The sequence below is a fragment of the Procambarus clarkii genome, chromosome 82, assembly GCF_040958095.1.
Source record: "Procambarus clarkii isolate CNS0578487 chromosome 82, FALCON_Pclarkii_2.0, whole genome shotgun sequence".
In the NCBI taxonomy this organism is placed as follows: Eukaryota; Metazoa; Arthropoda; class Malacostraca; order Decapoda; family Cambaridae; genus Procambarus; species Procambarus clarkii.
In genome coordinates, this window is record NC_091231.1 from 2,683,498 (window position 1) to 2,707,458 (window position 23,961).

The 23,961-nt window shown below is 38.1% G+C and overlaps 1 protein-coding gene and 2 long non-coding RNA genes across 5 annotated transcripts; 2 read left to right on the top strand and 1 right to left on the bottom strand.

The window, feature by feature from the left end:
* LOC138358223 (uncharacterized) lies at positions 1 to 4,460 on the top strand. The gene is made up of 2 exons (XR_011225248.1): positions 1 to 192; positions 1,418 to 4,460. It is a non-coding gene; the product is annotated as an uncharacterized lncRNA (long non-coding RNA).
* On the bottom strand, positions 3,327 to 23,077 carry LOC123764275 (ankyrin repeat and SOCS box protein 13). 3 transcript variants are annotated; one of them, XM_045751841.2, is made up of 6 exons: positions 22,353 to 23,077; positions 21,455 to 21,636; positions 16,551 to 16,701; positions 12,047 to 12,187; positions 10,900 to 11,023; positions 3,327 to 6,008 (listed from the first exon to the last, which is right to left on the bottom strand). In XM_045751841.2, the coding sequence occupies exons 1-6, from the start codon at positions 22,387 to 22,389 to the stop codon at positions 5,816 to 5,818; spliced, it is 828 nt and encodes a 275-aa protein (XP_045607797.1). In that variant the 5' UTR covers positions 22,390 to 23,077; the 3' UTR covers positions 3,327 to 5,815. The 3 variants fall into 3 exon arrangements, with proteins under 3 accessions (XP_045607797.1, XP_069171914.1, XP_069171915.1); XM_069315813.1 differs by having other exon boundaries at positions 22,988 to 23,075; XM_069315814.1 differs by having other exon boundaries at positions 23,020 to 23,071.
* On the top strand, positions 5,880 to 8,548 carry LOC123764276 (uncharacterized). The gene is made up of 2 exons (XR_011225249.1): positions 5,880 to 6,016; positions 7,097 to 8,548. It is a non-coding gene; the product is annotated as an uncharacterized lncRNA (long non-coding RNA).
* Positions 23,078 to 23,961: the final 884 nt, after the last annotated feature.

The window sequence follows — 23,961 nt, forward strand, 5'->3', positions numbered from 1 at the left end:
GGCGGCCCCCAACACTCACCTCCGTCACCACTCATCATACAGCTTATACTCTTACTAAAGCTTACATGACTGTCATATTGGACCACAGCTCACCTTCATGTGTTCACTTTCCTCCAGTTGGGCACATGACGCGGCTCAGGCTCACGCACATGCCCCATAGCCACTGTTACTACGCAAAATGCCCTTGACATAGTAAGTAAATTGGGCTAAATTTTATTTGTGCACATTGTCAGTCATGTTTGAACATGGAAATAACACGTAACACGGGGTCCGTCTAATTACCACAAGCGACCACAGGCTACACAAGCTTCAGAAAGCTTCCTGGCAATACGTTAGTAATGAATAAATATGATATGTTAAGTTAGGCTGACCTAACCTAACTAAACCAAACCTAACCTAACCTAACCGAAGCTTGGATCGTCGACTTGATTTGGCGTCACCAGCTTTTTATTTTCGTCTAATTTCTTTATAAAAAGATACTTTTTCAGATTAAAATTGTTTTTTCGTGTTTTACATTCAGCACCAACATTATAATGAGTAAATATATCATATTTATTCATTACTAACGTATTGCCAGGAAGCTTTCTGAAGCTTGTGGTAATTAGACGGACCGATTGTAACCTATCCACCGCTGCCCACTGGATGGGGGGCGGTGTGCAGGACAAACATATAAATTTTGACACTAGCTCTCCACATATGTCAGTTGCTTAATTTAGAACCTATACTTGAGGTCGATCTCGAACCCATTGTTGATGTGACGACTTATATTGAATTTTGTAACTAGCTCATCAAGATTGTAACTTGCTTAGCTAAATGAATTGTGGGGTTCAGTCCCTGAGCCCATTATGTGCCTCTGTAACCCTTTCCACTACCGCCCACAAGATGGGTATGGGGTGCATAATAAATGAACTAAACTAACTCTTTGACTTTAAGGAAAAGGTGGTGGTGGTGATTCAATTATATAAATCTCTGGTGAGTCCCCACTTGGATTATTGTATCTAAGTAAGACTTGATCACCAGTTAGTTTTTAGTTTAGTTCATTTATTATGCACCCCATACCCATGTTGTGGGCGGTAGTGGAAAGGGTTACAGAGGCACATAATGGGCTCAGGGACTGAACCCCACAATTCATTTAGCTAAGCAAGTTACCAGAAAGACAGCTCCTATAGAGAAAGTTTAAAAATCATTTCAAAACTAAGTCGACTCTCACACCAGGAACGGTTGAGGGTCACGTGGCTAAACAGGCATGACAGGGCGGATCTCATCGAAACTTTTAAAATACTGTACTGAACAATTTGGAGGATGTTGATCCGGACAATTTCTTCAAAAGGTCAAATGTCACACAAACAAGGAGAAACGGTTTCAAACTCAATAAGCCACAATGTAGGACTGAAAATAGATGCTTTTTCATCCACAGGGTTGTAAACCATGGAACTGCCTACCCGCTGAAGCTGTAAATGCCAAAACTATTCCATTTAAAAAAATAAAACTGGAAATGATCAAGACAAATGGGGGGAACCTTTGACAAGCTGCTGGTTTCCTGTCCTCATTAAGGCCACTGGTGTTAATAGCCCCCAGATAAGTAGTACATTCTTGCAAAGCCACTAACACACTATAAATGTCTTGGCATTTATGCTCTATATATATAGACAATACTCACAATACTGCAAAAATTATTAGGAATAATTGAGGGGACTTTCTAACAAGATGCTGGCTTTCTGTCCCTATTAAGATCATTAGCGATGGTCACCCTTTGGTAAATTTTGATAATTTTAAACACTTAAAAAGCTAAATTTTCAATGACACTGAAAATTAGAATATTCTATGAGAGGTGCCACTATTAGTGAGGCAATGCAGTTCTGACATTAAGATACATATCTTTATTTATTTATTTATATATTTATATACAAGAAGGTACATTGGGTTTATGAGCATTGATGTTTTTACATTCTTGTAAAGCCACTAGCACGCATAGCACTTCAAGCAGATCTTTGCTCCAATAAGCACCCACGAGTTAATCTTATGGCCGTACAGTACTTAGTGGAACAAAAAAGAGAAGCAGGTTCAGCAGAGACTACATGTGCTGGGCTTGATGACACAAGGCAAAAGAGTGAGGGGAAAAGAACCAGGTGAAACCTTCGGTGATGTGGGCTGCACTCTGATGGCAGTTAGACACATCAGTCAGCTCATGATGGGTATTGGGTGCATAATAAATGAACTAAACTAGAGGGTCAGAGTATATACTGTACCTTGCAGTAATGATTGATTGTTTACCAAGTGTGCTTAATTTCCTTAAAGCAGTCACAGGTTTAATACTTCATTGTCAGGGATCAGACAGCCACTTTATATATACAGTACATGTTAGGCTTATATTGAGGTTCCCCCCCCCCCCACCAAGGGTCAAATTACTGATTCTCCCACAGGATGCAACCCAACAACAAGCTGACTAGCTCCTGGGTACCTATTTACTTCTAGGTAAACAGGTGCATTAGGCGATAGGAAAAGCGCCCAACTATTTCTGTCTCACTCGGGATTCGAACCCAGAATTCTTGATTGTGAGTCAAGAACAAACCCAACTGTACTACTAGCTAAGCTCACTTATCCAAATTGTATGGGAAGGACCCCCTACTGGATAGGCCAGACATTCAGATAAGCAGAATTCTACCAGAAGTCCAAAAATTACCGTATTTTTAATTTTTTGTATCACAACCACCATAATTTTTATTTCCACACACACTATAAATAAAAAATATAATTAAAAAAAAAAAAAAATTGCTGCTTTGTTGTAGTCTCTTTTCTTGTGACACTGTAGTCTCTGGTCACCTGAACTTCTGTCCGGATACGGCGAAGTTTTGTAGAAAATTATCTGAAGCCGATTTTGGTCAGATAACCCAAATATTTGGTTTAGAGTGCTTTCTATAACCGAGCTCATACAGTACCTTGTTTTGTTTGTACCTGAATCTGGTTCAGATTCTGGTCCTGGCTCCTGGTAGGCAACAGATTATTAATCTCGCAGGCCTGGCGTGTTAAACTAAGGCTTGGTGGTACCAGATATAAAGCTCAAAAACTCAGGAAACCACTGAGGTCCCTTCCCAAAAACAAATTGTGAGAGTCTACCCAGTAATTAAAATTTAAACATGAGGAAATGGTATATAATTTGATATTTCAAATATGCTTCGTTTTGTTATTACTTACACCAGAAATTCCAGAAACAAAACCTTGTGAAAATTTTACTGATAGTTTGTGATTTATACAGCTTTTTCCTGTATTTAAAGATAAAGATTTATGTGGCATTTTAGAGGCTAACAGAATAAATACTATTGATACAATAATACAAGTGTTTATTCAGTCTACTAAAGTAAGATATTATTGTGGCACCTGCTTTATTGTAAATGGAAATCTCAAATTTCTACAATCTAAGGAGCAGTTGTACACCTGGGAATTTACTTTTATCTTCTACCAAAAGCTATTACATACTGTATATGTATACTATAATGAAAGTACAGTACTGTACCTACTTAATTTTGTTTGATAATTTCTTTAAAATCTTGGCATCAGAACTCTAATAAGCATAAAATAATGGCTGTAGAAATGTCATAAATAATATACCCTATACTGTATATTATAGATCATCAAAATATTTACATTGCCATGACACACACATCCCAGTGGGCACCGTTAGTTGAAAGCGACCAATGTTACATAATGTTTACTATGTAACGTTCGGTTGCTTTTAACCAATGGTGCCCGCTGGAATGTAGCATTTGCCATGAGTAACTGCAGTGTGAACAGTAACTGGCAGTAACTATATTTGAAAATGATTGCTGGCTAATCAGGTTTCATATTTCAGGGTCTGAAGACTCCTCCTAGGCATCCCAATGACAGGTATATGTGTGTCAACATCTGGTAAGTACTCATTGCTTTAAATCAGAGGTTTGAGGCAATGAGCAAGACAGCAAGCCTAGGCAGGCTAATATAAATAAATAAATAATTCATATAAATAAATAAATAAATAAATAAATAAATAAATAAATATAGAGCACTTGCCCTAGGAAAAATGTAAGAGATTCATTTGGTCTAAGATACTTTGTGGACACACTAATTCCTCATGACTCGGTAGGATGCAGAAATGACTTAGCAGACACTTGAGAGACTAGGACTAGGTTATACCCAAGTGGTGAGTCTGTGGAGAGTCATATTTCCCCATTAGTTGCATGAAATTAGTAGTGCTTTGGCTGTGTCCCACATCTCAGGAAAAGAGCAACTTTATAAGCATCACGGACAATGTCTTCACAACTGGAAGCAATCTAATAACTGTAGGATGTGCTTGATGACCTTGCCCTTTGAGTCAAGCACACTCAGTGTGTTTGTGACTTTGGGACACTACAAAATGAAAAGTTAACGTGTGTTAGGCGAGTGATTGTGCATACACTATACTGTACTTGAAGGCTTAAGCATTTTTTTATAAATGGATTCAGTCTGTATAAAGGCATTAAGTCAGTATTCTGGAATAACATAGGGGATTTTATAGTCTGTGTGCCATTTTACATAATGGCTATACTTCTTTCCTTTACAGGGATTACATTACTCTAGAATGTTAAGGGATGAGGAGGAGTGCAAGGATTTTCTGAGTATTAAAAGATGCAATATATGGTACTCATCCTAATGTCTTAATGTGTGTGACAGTGCAGCCTCTCTGCTGCACTTTTGCACCATTTACTACCAAGTACTGCTGTCTTGGTACAGTAGTACCAAGTACTACTGTACTTGGTTCTATTTATGTCTTTAATTCCCATCCTTTAGCAAGACAGTGCCTAACAGATGCCAGGGAAGTGTGTTGTGACTTTGACTGTTGGTATATTTCCATGTTCTTCAATAGCTTTACAACCAAAGGTCCACACTCTGTAACATTACAAACTTAAATATTGCTGCTGTGTGTTCCTGGCCACCATATGTAGTTTTCCTCATCTTACATTATAGATGAGAGTCTAAACACCATTGTGTGTTGACTCTGGAAACACCAAATATCATTTACATACATTTTGGTAAAGCTTATTTATTTTTCCACATGCAAAAAACTTATAAAACTGAACTCGTGTTTGTTCTGATTCAACCTTGATATAGTTTCCTCACTGAATTTAGTTTCAATAACACTAAAAGTATTTGGAAACACGACAAGTTGAATAAATGTCACTATAGAAGCAGATAAAGATTTGACAGCATTTCAAAGAAACAGGACAATCACACTTCATCAAATCATCCACAGCAACACTTCACTAATTTCATAACATTAGTGACTATTGCCTTACACACACACACCAGGTCTGCTCCTCTTTTCCTTGGCCTGCCACTCTTTTCCCCTCAACTCAGATTTAGTCCAATATACACACTTCAAAACCTACACCATCATTTAAATACTTTCTTAAAAAAATATCATTCCATAATACTCATGGTTTATGTTTTCTTAGTTTAAATTATGCTGGAATATGTACAATGTGGAATTTTATGACTTACCATAATCGAATCATTCAAGGTGCTCCCCAATATTCAGTCAGGACTGGTGCAGGTGTATTTGGTGGCCTGGGTAAACATTCAAGCTTTGCACCCCCCACCCACCTCTTCACTGTATAACAAAATTTGTGTTGTTTCATAGTTCACAAACAAAATTTTGCAGCTGCCTAGTTTGCCAAGCACTTGCAAAGTACACATACACAGCTTTATGCTTAGAATATATATTTCACTATACACTTTATATTCAACAGAAATCTTTATTCTGTCCTTTTTAAAACATTTACAGTTATCATGCTAACAGGAACTACTGCAAGAACCCAATCAAAATAGGTGGTGCTTCTAATTTGTTAATCAACTGAAGACGGCTTGGACCAAGTTGTGAACGTATGGTAAGTCGACAACATTGAGTTAAGGGTCGAGGGTCCTTTTCATTTGCAACGAGAAGATGTGCCAGTGCCGAAGAGGGTCCAGCTATGTCTCGTGCAGTACGTCCCAGACTGTAGTGGTGAGATTTAGTTTAATATTTGTTTATTCAGTATAGTATTTATTTATTTATAAACATGGTCATGCACACACACACACTCTATCAAAAAAATTTAGAAAGTTTTCTTTTGCAAACAGAGTGGTAGGCAGTTGGAACAAGTTAAATGAGAAGGTGGTGGAGGACAAAACCGTCAGTAATTTTGAAGTGTTATATAACAAAGAGTGCTGGGAAGACGGGACACCACGAGCATAGCTCTCATCCTGTAACTACACTTAGGTAATTACACTTAGGTAGTTACACACACACACACACACACACACTCTGAGATGGAAGGTTGTGTCTGTTGGCTCATCAGACTGGAGTAAAGATCTAACTAAAAACATAAGATCAATTATGTTTGCTGTTAGTGTTATAATACCTACTAAGATCACTGTGATCAGTTAAAAAAAAATGTAAAAAAGCACAAAATTAACAAAAGAGTTATAGCCATCAGGCTCACAGAGTAGGTGAAGGCCTTCTTTGTTTACAATAGAGCCAAAGCAATACATGAATGTGTCAAAGTATGGAACAAAAAGGAGAACTTCAGAGCATTGGAATAGGACCATGGGCTGCAGGAAAATGATGTCAATTTAATGTATGCAAAATTTTGAGAGATACAGTACTGTACATGGAAAAAGACACTCAGCTGTATGTACTGTAGCGAGTAGATTATCCCAATAATATACTCGCTCCAAATATAGTGTTAATATTCCTGTCAACCTTTGGAGATGAATGAGGTGAGGCGTTGCCCGGGCAACACGGTGAGGTGTTGCCCGAGCATATAAGCAGCAAGAATAGCAAACATTAACTAGTCTACTTTCAAGTGTGGTCTAGAGCAGACACTTGCGAGATACTGTACCAACGCTCAGTGCGCTCAACTCACACCAACGTATCACCTGTGTACTTCTGTATATTCGACCAAATATATATATAGTATCTCAGTGTCTGTGTTTATTTGTCACCATACTTTACGTAACAATAGAACCGTTACATTGGTGACCCAGTGAGTGAAAAAGAACACCTAGTCACAAACTAGATCTTCGTCATTGATTTATCTACCAGGTTTCCAGCATACAACATGGACTCTCACTGGACCTCCACTGCTGCTGCTTGCTGTGGACCGCAGCCACCTGTCATGGAACGTTGCCAACACCCTTGCCACAGCTATGATTTTCATCGCGATCGTCTCTGCATTTTCATCTACTACGGCTTGCTGCTCCACGATCACTACTCACTCATCTGGCAGCCTTATCAGTAACTACATAATGTGTGATCTACAGCCTGTCCTGCCGACTCTCCGTCGCTGCCAGGGCACTGCTTGTTCTACAGGGGCGCCCACGAAAGCTGCTCTTTCGTCAGATTCATCTACACGTTCACTGCATTCTGATACTCAGCCGACTCAAGCACTTTGCGCAGTACAGGACTTACAGCTTGCGTTTCCGACTCTTCGTCGCCTCCAGGACAATTCAGCTCTAGCAGTGATTACCTCGTTGTCCTAACTACGTGCCTACATTACCTCCTAAATGTCCTGGTGCCCGAGCCCATCCGCCCCGGATCTAAATGCTCCACCAGCGACCCAAGGACGCAACAATTATGCACATTCTTCTCTCCTGCTACACCGAGCTTGTCCACACACTGCCTACATCTTTTGGTACCAGACTAGAATTTCCACAGTTAACAATGTAGTACTCGGCGTGTACAGTCCTAATCAACCCAAGACGCTACAGCTTCGACACAGAGCAGACAGCAGACTACGACCGCATCGAGCCGCCACGCTCTCGCTCCCCGAGTTCAGACACTCACAATTCTCAATCGAGCCGCCACGCTCTCCCACATAGAGCTCCACGACTCCGGCCTCACTCAGTTCTCTGCTCTGCTCCAGGCTTCGTCTCAACGTCTGCGACACTGCTAAAGCCAGAGACACATCCGCCGACTACGCAGTTCACTTTTCGACCACAGTTACCAGCAGCACCGCCACCTACGACAACGGACGATCCTGTACGACCTCCCATGTTACAACCCCAGTTACCAGCCGCACCACAACCCGATCCTACGACGATGGACGATCCTGTACGACCTCCCACCCTACGACCCCAGTTAGATGACATCAGCGAAGAGGAGGAAGTTAACTTTGATGGTTATGTAACGCGAGCAGGGCGTACAATTCACCGACCAGCTAAGTTCCTTGATCAAGTATTTTTCCTTTCATCCCCTGGGAGGGGGAGTTCTGTAGCGAGTAGATTATCCCAATAATATACTCGCTCCAAATATAGTGTTAATATTCCTGTCAACCTTTGGAGATGAATGAGGTGAGGCGTTGCCCGGGCAACACGGTGAGGTGTTGCCCGAGCATATAAGCAGCAAGAATAGCAAACATTAACTAGTCTACTTTGAAGTGTGGTCTAGAGCAGACACTTGCGAGATACTGTGCCAACGCTCAGTGCGCTCAACTCACACCAACGTATCACCTGTGTACTTCTGTATATTCGACCAAATATATATATAGTATCTCAGTGTCTGTGTTTATTTGTCACCATACTTTACGTAACAATAGAACCGTTACAGTACAAAAGCCAGAAGAGACAATAAAATAAGACTGGTATAACAGGGAATGCTGGAAAGCTATAAAGGAAAAAATGTATAAAGCTGGAAGTATTACTGGACACAACAACCTCCTAAATGTATTATAAAAATACAAAGCCAGAAATAAGTATACTCAGATGAGAAAACCAGAAGATAAAAACTTTCAAAAAGGTGTTGAGGAAAATACAAAAGCTTCACGCAATGAAACACCCCCTTCCCCTCCTTTCCCCCCCCCCCCCTTCTGGCTGGCACCTCACTAGTGACCCGAGCTTAGGGCCACATTAGTCATGTTTTCTTTTGTGATATTCTCTGCCCATCAACTTGACCCCTCCATGGGGCAGGAAAAATGTGAGATCAAAGATCAACCCTCTACCGAGATGAACAATGTGATTAGTAGCTGTATAAAAAACACAAATATCTATTATGAAATCACTGTACAGTAATCAGATCCTCTCTAATTTTAATAAATATTATTATTATGACTGTCCTTAAAATTAAGTGTTAAAAAACACTGACAATTGCTAGTGATGGTCATGCACTTCACCAATTGGGAGTTATTTACCCCATTGAAATTATTGTTTACATTATAATTCATTCATGTACATCTTTTTTTCTCAAGCTGTTCCTTGTTTTGATGAGTTTATGATCTCTGGAGGGATATTTTTCTTGGTAGTATAATAATCTCGAATTTCCAAGCTCCTCTCTTCTCATACAGAGCCAGATTCAGGCTATGCTCAAGGAAGACAAGGTTGGGTCGTAGAGACCGGTGCGCAGCTTGGCTGGATCAGTGCTTAACTCAGGAATTTACTGAGGAGGCCTCCTAGAAAAGGCAAAACATGCCAACATCAGAAATGATGCAATTCGAATTTTGGAAGTGCCATTGTATATATAAATAGACTGACTCTTCAATTCTCCAATGATCTGCTTCCCTTGACTCGCCATGGCGAGAATTTTTAGCTTTCCTAGCCGGCTGTCCAAATCACCATATTCGAGGTTATTCTACACTCATATTTCTTGGCACTGTACTTTATTAAAAATGCTGTGCTAAACTTTCTGTAATCATGTTAGCTCAAAATACAGGAAATGTGCCAATGAAGACTTCTACTAACAGCAAAGCCAAGAAGAAATGTTCTGTGAAGAATTTGGAGCAGAAAATGGAGAATGGCATCCATGTTTGTGAGTGCTAAAAACCAAGCGACTTTTTTATATTTTGAACGCTAAGAGCTTTTCTTGTTATGTTCAGAGTGAAAGTAATCAAACAATGCACTACAGAAAAACATTCAGTTAGGCTGTAACTAATGTAAGGTTACAGTCTCCATGGCGTAGTGGTACGATGCTCGCCTGACGTTTCACAAGCACTTTGTCCAGGGTTCGTATCCTGGCAGGGAGGATTTACTGGGCGCAAATCCTTAACTTTAGCCTCAGTTTAACCAACAGTAAAATGGGTACCTGGTTGTTTAACAATTTGGTGGGGTCATTTTCCAGGAAACATAGGATTAAGGACTTGCCCGAAACGCTGTGAGTGCTAGTGGCTGTACAAGAATGTAAGAATTCTTATTACATTATAAATAAAAAAAATTGAGAACGTGGGGAGTGGTCCCTAAAAGTCTCAAGTAACATGAATACAATGTTAGCAAGGCAATTCTTTTTGTATACTTAAAGTGAAAGTAAGAAGGCACTGCACCAGGGTAAAGTACATAAGGCAGGCTAAACTGTGCTTACAATGCAGTGTGGGAGTGAGTACAAGCAAAGGTGGGGTGAAATAAACACAACCAGTGCCAGGATGGCTGCTCATAGAGCAGGTAAAGCATTTCCCTTAGTAAATAATATTAAAAACTAAATGTCCATTAAGTGAGCATCAATGAGCAGTGTTTGTTAAGTGATGGGAAGGGGATGCCTAAGGCACTTTAAAGTAAGTTGATGGAACTTGATCCTAACTCTATAGAAGTTTTAAATTCTCCCAAGTCTACCACAACAAGCTTAACAATCATACATGGACATTATTCCTAGATTAAACTGATCAGAAGGATAAAATTTAAGCCAATTACCATGAACTGAAACCAAATTATTATTTAGTGTTTTATTTGTATACAATGCTGTACTGTAAGGTAAATTCATACAAAATTACAACTCTACACCATAAATACAGTACTGTATAATGACAGCTAAACTTTATTTTTGAAGTAACAAATGGTTAAACATTTTCTAAATTCAAAATATTACCTCAATTAAAAATACTGTAAATTGTAATTTACTGTAATATATCTTCAAATATAGCTTACTTATCCTTCATGTAGACATCAGCACCATATGCTAATAACAGCTGCGCAGCTTCGTCACTCTTGCTAAACATGGCAATGAGGTGAAGGGGTGTTTTGTGATTCTTTATGGCATTCACATTAGCACCTGAAAAAAGAATGTACACAGATATTAACAACGACTAATGCAATCTAAAGATTTTAATCTAAGAACATTCAGAAGGTGGGGCTAGGAGCCTATCTCGACTCTGCAAGTACATCTACATGAGTACATCTAGGCATGTACATTCATACATATGATCATCTAAACATCCAAGATCAACATTGAGTAAGTCCGACACTGAGAGATGGGATTAGGTTGCCACACACTTTCATACAATAAATTTGTTCAGTGCACAAAAAAGGGTTACAATGTAGATATTAAATTTATTTCCAGTTTTCTGTATATTTTGGATCCAAATTTATCATCCTAGAAAGAAAAAGAGCAACAGTTTCAAGCTCAACAAGCCACAATGTTTATAGCCCATAGGGGTTATAAACCCATGAAACCGCCTACGTACCGAACCCATAAATGCCAAAACACTGCTGAATTTCAAAATCTAACTTGATAAAATCACCAGGAAAAACGGGGTTAATTTTGACAACCCGCCAGCTTCCTGGCCTCGTCGAGGCTACTAGAGAGACAGTAGCCATAAGGTTAATTCAGGTAAACTGATAGCCACATTTTAGGGGGGGTTAATGATCATGTCTATGTTTTCTTTCTCTCAGCTCAGTATCCCGGGCTATGTTGGCACTGAGCTTCTTTGAATCATGACATCTTCCATACTGATATGCTTGATACAGTATTAATCCTGTGGTGCAGCACTCAGTTTAGTTGGGTCACTGCAGAAAAGGCCCAGGTTTAATTCCCATTGAGGGGACAAAAGCATTCGTCACTCAGCTGGGCAATGGGCAATGCTGGGCAATGCTTCCTTTCACCTGATGCTTTTGTACCTGGAAGTTAGAAACTGTTGTGAAGAGAGAAATCAAACAGGAAATCACATGCAGTTTACGTCTTGCTACCAATAGACGTTTGAAAGCTCTTAAAATACTGTTCTGCTTTCACATCATGCTGAAAGCAATAAACCCACTACAGCAGTACAGGATGAAGAAGACTGCTTCATGACCTTACCAGATTTAAGGAGGAAACTGATGCATGTCAAGGATGGAAACTGCATGGAACATGCAGCATGTAGTGGTGTTCCATAATGAAGATCATTAACATTCAGTTTTGCTCCAGCAAGAATGAGGACAGTAACGATGTCGGTGTACCCTGAAACAAGGTAAAGTAATTATAAAATTCACCTCTACTAATGTAACACAAAATATAAACATCATTTCAACATTATAAACAATGTAACAATATGATGCTACTTATGCAACCAAGCCAACCAACCAGCTGACAAGTCACAAAGTGAAATTCAGATGGATTCCATCTCGTGTTGGAATAGTGCTCAACGAGGTGGTGGATGAACTGGCCAAACACACCACATCAAGATCACAAGTTGACATTGAATGTGTTTTAACCATGAGACAAATAAGAAGTAAAGTTAGAAATATTCTGGCACAGGCAGAAGTGACGAGGAGAGGTATAATGTATGAGAGAAGTCAAACACTCCATGTATCCATGTATGTGTCAAAACATCGATTTCACTTATGATAAAAGGAGAAATACTTAAGAGTGATCCTGTACACATGTGATTCAGGCTTACAACAAGGTAAGCAGCATGTACCTTCTTGTATATATAAATAAATAACATAAAAATAAATTATAGAGGTTCAGGGAAGCTGCAGCATCATCATTTTCCAGTAATTTCCTCCTGTGTTGTGGTACTAAGACTGCTAGCAGTCAAGATGAGACTATTGCAGTGTTTGAAGCCACCTGCGATCACACTGATAGAGGGTATGATTGAGGAGCGAGTGTGTGTGTGTGCTGGTGTGAATTTATGTAACAATTGTCTCACATTTGAAGTAACCCATGTGGTAGCCCAGTTCAATTCAATTGCAAATGGCTGCAATAGGTATGAAATCTGTAAGGCTTGAGAGACTCTGAACTCAAGGCTGGTGCGAACAGCTTGAGTGATGACATCTCATGAGTCACTAAGCATGCATTTTTAAGTGATTATTTCATGTGCGTAGATTATATGATTCTGTATGCAAATTGACATCCCAAGTTTCCCCATTGGAACTCCTGTAAATCCTTTGAAATTGCAGCAGTGAAAGGAAGTCGTTTAGTGAAGTGTGGCATATAAATGCAGTGTTAAGATAGGGTATATACATATACAGTAATAATAATAATAATAATAATAATATTTTATTTAGGTAAGGTACATACATACAATAAATTTTTACAAAGATTGGTTGACTTATAGGTAGAGCTAGTACATACAATGCCTAAGGCCACTATTACGCAAAGCGTTTCGGGCATGATAAACTTAAATGACAAGCTTAATACTAATTGAGCATAATGAGTAGATGAAAACAAGAAATGAAAACATAGATGAAAAAGCAGCACAAATACAAATATGTCGACAAACAGCGCTCTTTAAAGAAAAACAGACATTGGTTGACAATAGAAGGGTAAGGTAGGTTACAGGGAATTTATTAGGTATAGCTTCGTTTTTAACTTAAACTGGTTGAGAGAGGTACAGTCTTTAACATGGTCGGGAAGGTCATTCCACATTCTGGGCCCCTTGATTTGTAGAGCATTTCTAGTTTGATTAAGTCGTACTCTAGGAATATCAAAACTGTATTTCTGGTGTGGTGCTCATGGGTTCTGTTACAACCTTCTATGAAGCTTTTGAGATCAGGATTGGCATTATAGTTTAGCGTTTTATATATGTATAATACACATGAGAGAATGTGCAGAGACTTAATGTCTAACATATTCAGAGATTTGAGTAGGGGAACCGAGTGATGTCTGGGGCCAGAGTTGGATATTGTCCTAATAGCAGCTTTGTGTTGAGTAATTAGAGGACGTAAGTGATTTTGGGTAGTAGAGCCCCAAGCACAAATACCATAGTTGAGATATGGATAGATAAGGGAGTAATAGAGATTCACCAGGACAGGGCGTGGTACATAATATCTGATCTTAGAAAGAACGCCCACAGTTTTTGAAACTTTTTTTGATATATTAAGAGTGTGTCCCTGGAAATTCAGCTTGTGGTCAATGAGAATGCCAAGGAATTTGCCATCTAATTTGTTACAAATTTGGGTATTGTTTATTTTGAGATTTATTTGATTAGAGGATTTATTGCCAAACAGAATATAGAAAGTTTTGTCAATGTTAAGGGTGAGTTTGTTGGCAGTTAGCCAAAGATGGACTTTATTAAGCTCAGTATTTACTGTGACATTTAGAGCAAGGGGATCAGGACTGGAGTAAATGAAGGTTGTGTCGTCAGCAAATAGAATTGGTTTGAGGTGTTGGGAGGCATTTGGAAGGTCATTAATGTAGATGAGAAAGAGGAGAGGGCCAAGTATGCTGCCCTGAGGAACACCAATGTTGATGGGTAGGGTGGGAGAAATTGTATTATTCACAGAAACATATTGGAGCCTGTCAGTAAGGTAGGATTTGAGGTATTGTAGGGAGTGTCCTCTGACTCCATAATGATGTAATTTAAGAAGAAGGTTTTGGTGGTTGACAGTATCAAAAGCTTTACGCAGGTCCACAAATAACCCAACAGGGAACTTATTTTTATCAAGAGCTGTATGAATCGAGTTAAGCATACTAATAAGTGCATCGTTAGTGCTTTTTTTGGGTCTGAAGCCATATTGGCAAGGGCTAAGTATATTGAGTTTGGCTAGATATGAGTAAAGCTGCTTATAGATTAGTTTTTCAAAAATTTTTGACAAGTTTGGCAGGATTGATATAGGTCTGTAGTTGTTAACATCTGTGAGATCACCACATTTGTGGACAGGCGTTACTCTCGCTTTTTTTAGAATATCTGGAAAGGTTTGGAGTTCAAGTGACTTGTTGAAGAGCAAAGCAATAGCAGGGGCTAAAGATTTGGAGGCTTTTTTGTAAATTAAAGTTGGTATCTCCTCAAGGGCACTAGACTTGGTTTTAAGGGAAAGGATTATCTCATTGACGTCAGTGGAATTAATAGGCTTTAGGTACAGAGACTGTGGATAGTTACCTGTAAGATAGTCCTTAATGTCAGTACTGGAAGATGGAATATCATTTGCAAGGGATGAACCAATGGAAGAGAAGAACCTATTAAACTCAATAGCAGAATCAGAGGCTGAAAGCTGACCATCGTTATTAGACAGGAGAGTCGGTTTGTTATTTAAAGACTTCTTTGATCCCAATATTTGTGAAATTGTGCTCCAAGTTTGTTTAATGTTGCTCTTTATTTGGGTAAATTTATCTTCGTAGTATTTAGTTTTGGCTCGTCTAATTATCTTAGATAGCAATAATGAGTAATTCTTTGAGAATTCTTTGGAGACAATTCCTAACCTATACTTCTTCTCAAGGTCATGTTTTTTATTAATAGATTTAAGTATTCCCTTTGTAAGCCAGGGATTGTTAAGCCTTTTGGTTGTGACTTGTTTTGTAAGCATAGGACAGTGGGTATTATAAAGGCTAAGAGTTTTTTGAAGAAAAGATTGCACTGTTAGGTTGATGTCCTCTATGTTACCTAACTCAACATGATGTTACCTAAGTGTTATACAGTGTTAAGTATTGGAATACTAAAAGAGGTTTAAGTATCATTCTGTGGGACAAGTACAGATCACTGTGATTAGCTATGTGTATGATGTTTCATAGGGTAAAGAGAAATCCCCAAATCATATACTGTATGTAGAATTCAGCATCCATATTTTGGCTTTATGAGACATTCAACCATCCACAGGTGGACCTATTTTCCTCTGCATACAACTGGCAGCTTCTGATGTATGTGGTGCCATTTCTCAACTGCAAGGTGTTCACAGTGGATGCTTTTCAGCTGGACTGGGGCCAGTAGTCTTACGTTTACCTTTTTTCCTTAGGTCCAGTTGCTGCTTCCCATGTTGACCAAGTCGAAAACTCTTATGGGCCGCATTCTTCAGTTTGCTCCTATGTCGTCGGTTCAGCCCTGGTTCCTGGACCTCTTGCCATTTCTCCCAAACTCCCTCCTCCCCTTCCCAAGGACCCACCTCTCCCAACTCCCTCCCCTTCTTGAGGATCCACTACTCCCAACCTCTTTCCCTACCCGAGAATCCACCTCTCCCAACCCCCTCCCCTTCCTTAAGATCCACCTGTCCCAGAGGATTGGCAGCATGACCTCATGATGGGTCCCCCAACCAATAAGTTCTCTGCTATTGCCTCAAACCAAACTTTTTTACTCCAATATGTGAATTTATCTCAAATTGGAGAGGGAAATCAGTACATAATATTTAATATACCGAGTAATGCTTACAAGATTTATATAATTTTGTAGAATAAAATTATTTTTAAGAGTTGTTGTGATATAAGGAGTGACTAAAATAGTGTGAGGGCACTGAAGTCCTTTTAACTAGATGTATGTGCACCATTACATTATGCTTGGCAAATAGGAGAAAATATACTATTCATTAGGTCTTAACCAACAGTTGTTATAATATTATCTCTTACTGTTACTACAGTATTATTAATGAGCTGTACTATATATATGGCATACCTCTAAGAGCTGCTTCATGCAGTGGTGTTGAAAGAAGAAGAGGTGGATTAACAAATGCTCCACGATTCAGTAACATTTTCACACACTCAACATTACCTCCAGCACACGCATCACACAGGGGCGTACTATTGTCAATACTCTGAGCATTAACCTGAAAGAAAAATATAGTTGAGCATTACAGTACAGGTACTGCCTATCTAGTGAATACATTTTAACACTTTGAAATGGAAAAATCATAGTACTGTACTAAATATAATGAAACCGGTTTTTGGGAAGGAATGTCCAGTAATTCTTCCATGCTTAAGCACTGGTAAACCCAAGCCTTGTGGAATCCCACCAGGCCTCTCAGACCCACCTGACCAAAATGCAGCTCACTATATACGACGAGCCTTGATGGTTTAGAATTTTACCTAAAACCAAGAAAAACACCACCAGTATGGTTAGGCACAACAAAACAAGTGAATGCACAAAGGAAAATAATGACCCTAATGTAAACAAAGTAAACAATCGTTTGGCGAGAATAACCTACCATTATGTGATGCACACAGCTGTCACCAGATGGAAGCCTCGGTTATCTGAGATCTCAGACAACCACACACCTCACTAAGAAGTCACCAGAACGGAACCCCAAAACTCCCTCAGGAAAGTTTTTGAGGTTTTGAGGTTATAGAATACTCCTATAAAGTATTTGTTGCTTAATTAACACCAATACTGAGAAAAACTCCCTCAAACTTCCCCTTTGTCATGCCTACAAACCAGGCATGATGGGGAGGATCTCAGTGAAACTTTTAAAATACTGAACAAGTTAGAGAATGTTGATCTAGATATTTTCTTCAGGTCAGATGTAACACAAACAAGGCGCAACGGTTACAAGCTCAATAAGCCATATTGTAGAACTAAGAACAGGAGATGCTTTTTCACTCACATGGTTATTAACCCATGGAACTGCCTACCAGCCAAAGCCGTACCTGCCAAAACTGTGTTAAGTTTTAAAATATACCTAGAAAAGATTAAGGCAAATAGGGGGACTCTAGACAAGCCACTGGCTTCCTGTCCTCATCGAGGCCACTAGGGTTAGTGGCCCTCGGATAAATCAGGTAAATCAGGAAAGAGGAGATCAAGGCTGGAATGAGGGAGGCTATGGAGGGGCCCACCAGAATAATACATTACTGTACATTCAAAGCTTGATTTCCGAGAGGGCACTAAAGCTAATTTCCCAGCAGTGTCTCAGTAGAGGATGATGGTCTTTCAGAAAGAAAATAAAGAAACCTAAGGAACAGAATGCCAGAAAGGGCTGATTCATGGATGATAACAGCAAAAGAGTAGGAAATAGGTTAGAGGAGCAGAGGCTTGATGTCATTTCTTAAGGCTTGGCAATACTGTACCTGTTCTGGGCACTACTGACGAGATCTTCTCTTAAAGATAACTAAAAATATATATATATTTTTTAATTACATTTATACATTAATGTTTATGTAAACAACCAAAATTATTGTTTAAATATTGTCAAAATATGCAGAAAAATGATTGTATTCAATAGTTTTGAGACATTTCAACATATGGTGATAAATAGCTAAAAAGGGCAATCATTTGGATATTTGGATTATTTATACACAGTACTGTATCTGTATTGGGTAGAACAATATGATCTAGATTTTGGTGGGCCCACTGAACTGCAAATCTAAAAATAAATAATTACACTGTAAAACATCCTCTACAATGTACTAATAGACAATAGGACATTACTCCTTGTTCATATCCCTTTAATTCTTCTCTTATATAATTTCCAGCTAACCTTTGTTCAAGTTTGCACACTGAGCCACCTCAGCCACTTGCCCCTCCTGTTGACCAGACCATACACAATACTTTAGCCACGTTATTGTAACCCATCGCCTGCTTGCCCCTCCTGCCTTCCTTCGTACTTTCCACTTTAAAATCCATTGTCCGTCTTTCCTCCGTCACCACGCTCAATTGTGGGGTTCAGTCCCTGAGCCCATTATGTGCCTTTGTAACCCTTTCCACTACCGCCCACAAGATGGGTATGGGGTGCATAATAAATAAACTAAACTAAACTAACATGTTGCATCAGAACTGTACAATGCTTTAATTGTTCCAATGACTTCTTCTTGTTGATGGTTCAGGGGGTGGTGGTGATCTTAAGATTGCATGCACCTGAAGTAACCAATTTGCTGTCTGGTGAATAGTTACTGTATCTTTGTACAGTATTATAATTCAGTACCATTTGATCCCCCTCACAGGTACAAATTGCAATAAATATCCAATTCTCCATCTTTGTCATTTTTATCACTGATATCAAGACATACTTACCATATAATACATATTCTGTTCTAAATTAGAATACCTTCAACCTTAATTTTACATTAAGGAATTACCCTTGATTAAATGTGTGTCTTTCCTTAGCCAGACACAGAAAAGTACAAATGAGGAGCCTGCAGTGCATGCAGAGCTGCCTGTGGACAATACTGTCCCGTAGATACACTGCAATATTAAGAACTTTTGTGACTTTATTTATGGAAGTGTCTTCAATATAAAACTGTAACTAATAAAAAAACAGAAAATAAAGTTTTTTTTAATATAATAAAGGATGACATAGAGCATGTAGGGGAAGAGGGGTGTAAGGGAGAGAATGGGATTTAAGGGAGAGAATGGGATGTAAGGGAGAGAATGGGATGTAAGGGAGAGAATGGGATGTAAGGAAAAGGGCGAGTAGAGGATGAGGGTTTATGAACTTATTCCATAAACAATACTGTACAGTAATCTGAGCATTTTTCCTTATAATGACAAATCATTAATACTATGCAGTATGACATTTTTCAAAATATTCAACTATTTAAATGAATGAGCTACTGTACTATGCATGTGAATAAAAAATTATAGGTACAAATATAGAAAAATATTTGAGTAAATCACGGTCAATAATCATAAATTATTCTGACAATACCTTCAATGATTTCAGGCTGAACTGGTTAATGCACTTACTGCAAGCTAAAGAAAACATATTATTATTAACTGCACTAAATAATTATGACTATGATATTACAGTAGATATATTTTATTATGAAATACATTAATGTAAAGAATTATTAACTAAAATGATTGTGATATAGTACTCTATCATATTATAATGCACATAAAAGTATAATATAAATGCAGTGCTGTAAAAGTACAGCCATTCACCTGGTACTGTATTTGTCTTTTTTCCAACTAGCCCAAGGCTGAAAAACCTTTAGAAAAATAATGTTTTAAATGGTTTTGCTAGCATGTCTGTCTGATGCTTCTCAGGCTCAGCCCAAGAGGTTAATTCCTTAGTAACTGGTCAGAGACCAAACCAAGGGGATACTAATCCTCGGAATCTTCAACAGGTAGATCATTCAATATCTTTAGTACCCATAACCATATCACCTGCACCTGGCTTACCAAGTGACTCCAACTCTTCACTAGAAGCTCGAAGAAGCTCTAGTTCAATAAATACTGTATATCTGCTTCATTTGAAAGTAATGCTACTTGAACTATATAATGAACCAAGTCTCTGAGCTGAACAGTAACATAATGAAACCTTTGATATGTTGTCAAAGGTTCCTGTTGAAACCATTAGTGAGTGACCCTTATATAAATTCAGGTAAATTCATTTTGGAGGTTAGTTTTTTTATGTTCATTTATTAAGCACCCTACATGCTTCCTGTGGACAGTAGTGGAAAGGTTACAAAGGCCCATAACGGAGTTGGGGACTGAACCCCAAAATTCATTTAGCTCAGCAAGTTACAATCTTGATAAGCTAGTTACAAAACTTAATGTTTATTGTTATATCAACAATGGCTTCAAGACCAACCACAAGTACATTCTCTAAGCTAACCAACTTACTTATGTGGTGAGCTAGTTTCATAATTGATATGTTTATCCTGCCCACAACTCCCCATTCTTACAAATTTTACAAAACAGTACACATTTAGAGATGGACTGAATAGCTATTTGACAATATGAGTTAAATTTTCTGACTTGCCTATGGCACAACAGTCGGATAGCAAGTGAACAGTCACAATGCCACTGTTGTCAGTCTTTATGGCATATACAGTACATGAATTAATGACTGTACTTTATTGTGATTAAACATTATATAAAATTATTTTTCTAGCCTTGGAGGCTCATACCCCATGTTAAGGGTTCATGAAATAATGGGTATATTTGGTCTCAATAAAAATACTAGCTTTAATGACAATAACAAAATAATATACATAAATATATGTATTTATTATCTTAACATATACAGTACAAAGAACTTTCAAATAGGATATCTCCTTTAAGATATAATTTCTTTTATGGTATAAATTCCCTGAAGATCCTATCTGGCATTATTAAAGAAACTACTTCCTCCATGCTCAAATCTTATCCAGTATGCTAACATTAAAATAGTTTGGTCAGAGGTCTATACTGTTTGCTTCAAAATTTCCAGGTGGAATAATACACATGCAGCATTTGTTATTACATACTGTACTTTGAAACTATAAATACATAATCTCAAGCTTATGAAAATTGTGTAACTGTACCCAAGGATTGGTAACAGAGTTAAATATTTAATACAGCAGTGATGTTCAACATATTAATATTAAGTTAATGAAAGCATTTAACATGCTGCTAACTAGTTTAAATTAACCCCTTAGCGAGAGCAATTGTTCCAGCCCACAATACCTTGAAGATCAATGTATGATGATAACTGCACTCTTTAAAAATATAAAAACAAAACAAGAATACTCCTATAAAGCATTTATTGCTTAACACGAATTATCAGATCCCCAGTCTAATACTCCTGGTACAGTATTATTTAATTTGGCTGCTAAATATATACTTGTGCTGAGGTTATACTGAAATTCACAATCTTCTCTCACCCATGCTCCTTTCTGAAGGAGGAAGTCCGTAATCTGGACATCGCCTGTGAGACAGGCCATGTGAAGTGGAGTGACGCGGTCGTAGTGTTGCTCATTTATATCATGACCATCTGCTACTAAACTTTGAACTTCCACAAAATTTCTTGATGCAACTGCATTGTGCAAAGGAAACATTTGAACCCCTGCAAATAAATAATGCAATAAATAATAAAAGAAAGTTATTGCTGTTTCTTTCAAAGTTAATACAAAGTATAATTTCAACTACATAACAGTATAAGATAAAACAAATCACTGCAAATATTGTAGGTAAAAAGATAAATACAGTATTTTTGTATTAATTTGTGAAAATAAACAGAGGCTACTATATTAGTTAAGGACTTATTAGGTCAGACTTCATTTTATCTTCCCCTTTAGGTAAGTAATGAAGATAATGTCCATGCTATGTAGCTGTTAATACATTACTATTTCTAGATTTAGTTACAAAGCACAGATGTGTTTTTGCCAAAGACTCACAAATAGCAAATACAGTATAATTGGTAAAATGAATACAGTACAGTATAAAGGAAAAAAAGTTAATGCTTAAATGGCAAGTTGCCAAATTTTCAACTTTCTTCACCTAACACAAAAAGCCCAGAAAATTTTGCCAAACTCGAAAGAATGAATTGAAAATAATGTAAGGCGATTCATTATGATCTGCTGATTTAAGTTTTGTCGGCCAAGTTGCTTTGTAAAAAACACAACAGAGGCATATACCGGCTAACTAATCCTTCTATAACCTGTCGATATTTTAATCGATTATAATCATTGATTAAAAAACATTTTATTTATCTACCTCAAATGTCATTCAATCTTTAAATATATACAAAACTATAATGTTGGCAAAATAATTATGGCTTACTTGAATAAAGTGTATTAAGGACTGGTCCAGAAGCCATAATAAATACGTATGAAGACAAAAGAGATGCAGAACACCAGATTTAGCAAGTCCTGCTCTTGTCTGCTGCTACCAGCTATGTCGAGGAATCGCAACTATGTCAGGGCATGGTGCATGTGGCACACTTGGCACCTGTGTGGACCTTTGGCACAACTGTGATCCTCTTGACGCAATGATGGATCAGACAGCCATGGTCCAGCTGGACAGAAATTTATACAATGACGGATCCGCCTACCATGGACCAGCTGGACAGAAATTTATACAATGACAGACCCGCCTGCCATGGACCAGCTAGACAGAAATTTATACAATGACAGACCCGCCTGCCATAGACCAGCTGGACAGAAATTTATACAATGACAGACCCGCCTGCCATGGGCCAGCTAGACAGAAATTGATACAATGACAGACCAGAGCGTAACAGACCAGCTGGACAGAAATTTACGCAATGACGAACCCGTCTGTCATAAATTGAACAAATCTGACGAACCAGCGGGATATAAATATATACAATGATGGACACGATTGCCACAGACCAGCAGGAAAGTTCCTTAAACAATAACGAACGTTCTGTAGAGTTATGTAAGCAAAAAACGGACCATGTGGGACAGATCTTCAAGCAATGACAGACCCGTCAGTCACAGACAACTGTTGACGCAATCGCCACCCGCCAGGCAGCGTTGCCAGACCCGAATTGATGAAAGTAGCGAACTGACGGTCTATAAGTAGCGAATTTGAAATTAAAGTAGCCCAATATGAACAAATATTTTTAATATGAATAAATATAACATTTGATAGCTCAATATTTTCTTTAGCGACTGATTCGGTTTTCAGAGTAATATATTTTATTACATAGAGAAACACTACTTGATTCAGATCAGATTCAGATTCAGATGTTTATTCAGGTAAGGTATATACATACAAGTGATGTTACATTAAAGGATTGATATATAGATAGAGCTAGTACATACAATGCCTAAAGCCACTATTACGCAATGCGTTTCGGGCAAACTTGATGTTTTTGTTCTTGATGGCAAACTTACACTTGATGTAATGGTTGCATTAATATTATCACTCCGTGTATAATAATAAATATGATAATAGGATAACAGCAATATTTATTTATTTATATATATACAAGAAGGTACATTAGGATTGTGAGGATACATAGCATAGTAATTACAATCTTGTAAAGTCACTAGTACGCGCAGCGTTTCGGGCAGAAACGCTTCATATTTATTTGCTTCATGAAGCATAGTTGAAGTTCAAATACATTTATTGAGACAAGAAAATACATCTCAAAGGGATAAAGTAGCTTAGGTTATTTCTACCCCCCAACCAGGACATAAAGCATAATGGGTGTGGAGTCCTTCCACGTCTTCACAGTTGAAGATTGTCAAGATCTTCTTCTGTATCCACAACCTCATTCTTGTATATTGCCGTATGACGAGAAAAATAGGTGTTAGTGCAGTCTCTCTAGGCAGATGGAATGCCAGTCACATAAATAAAAAATAAAGCAAATGAAAAAAAGTTAAGACAGCAATTTGTCTTCACGGTGAGGTAACTGTAGGAC

Bases quoted from the DNA above. Each gene is read 5' to 3' on its own strand.
- LOC123764275 (XM_045751841.2), bottom strand. From the start codon at position 22,389: ATGGCTTCTGGACCAGTCCTTAATACACTTTATTCAA. The intron at 21,637-22,352 runs GTAAGCCATAAT...ATTTATTTGCAG, and splicing joins CCTTAATACACTTTATTCAA to GGGTTCAAATGTTTCCTTTG. The intron at 11,024-12,046 runs GTAAGGTCATGA...TTCTTTTTTCAG, and splicing joins CAGTTTCCTCCTTAAATCTG to GTGCTAATGTGAATGCCATA.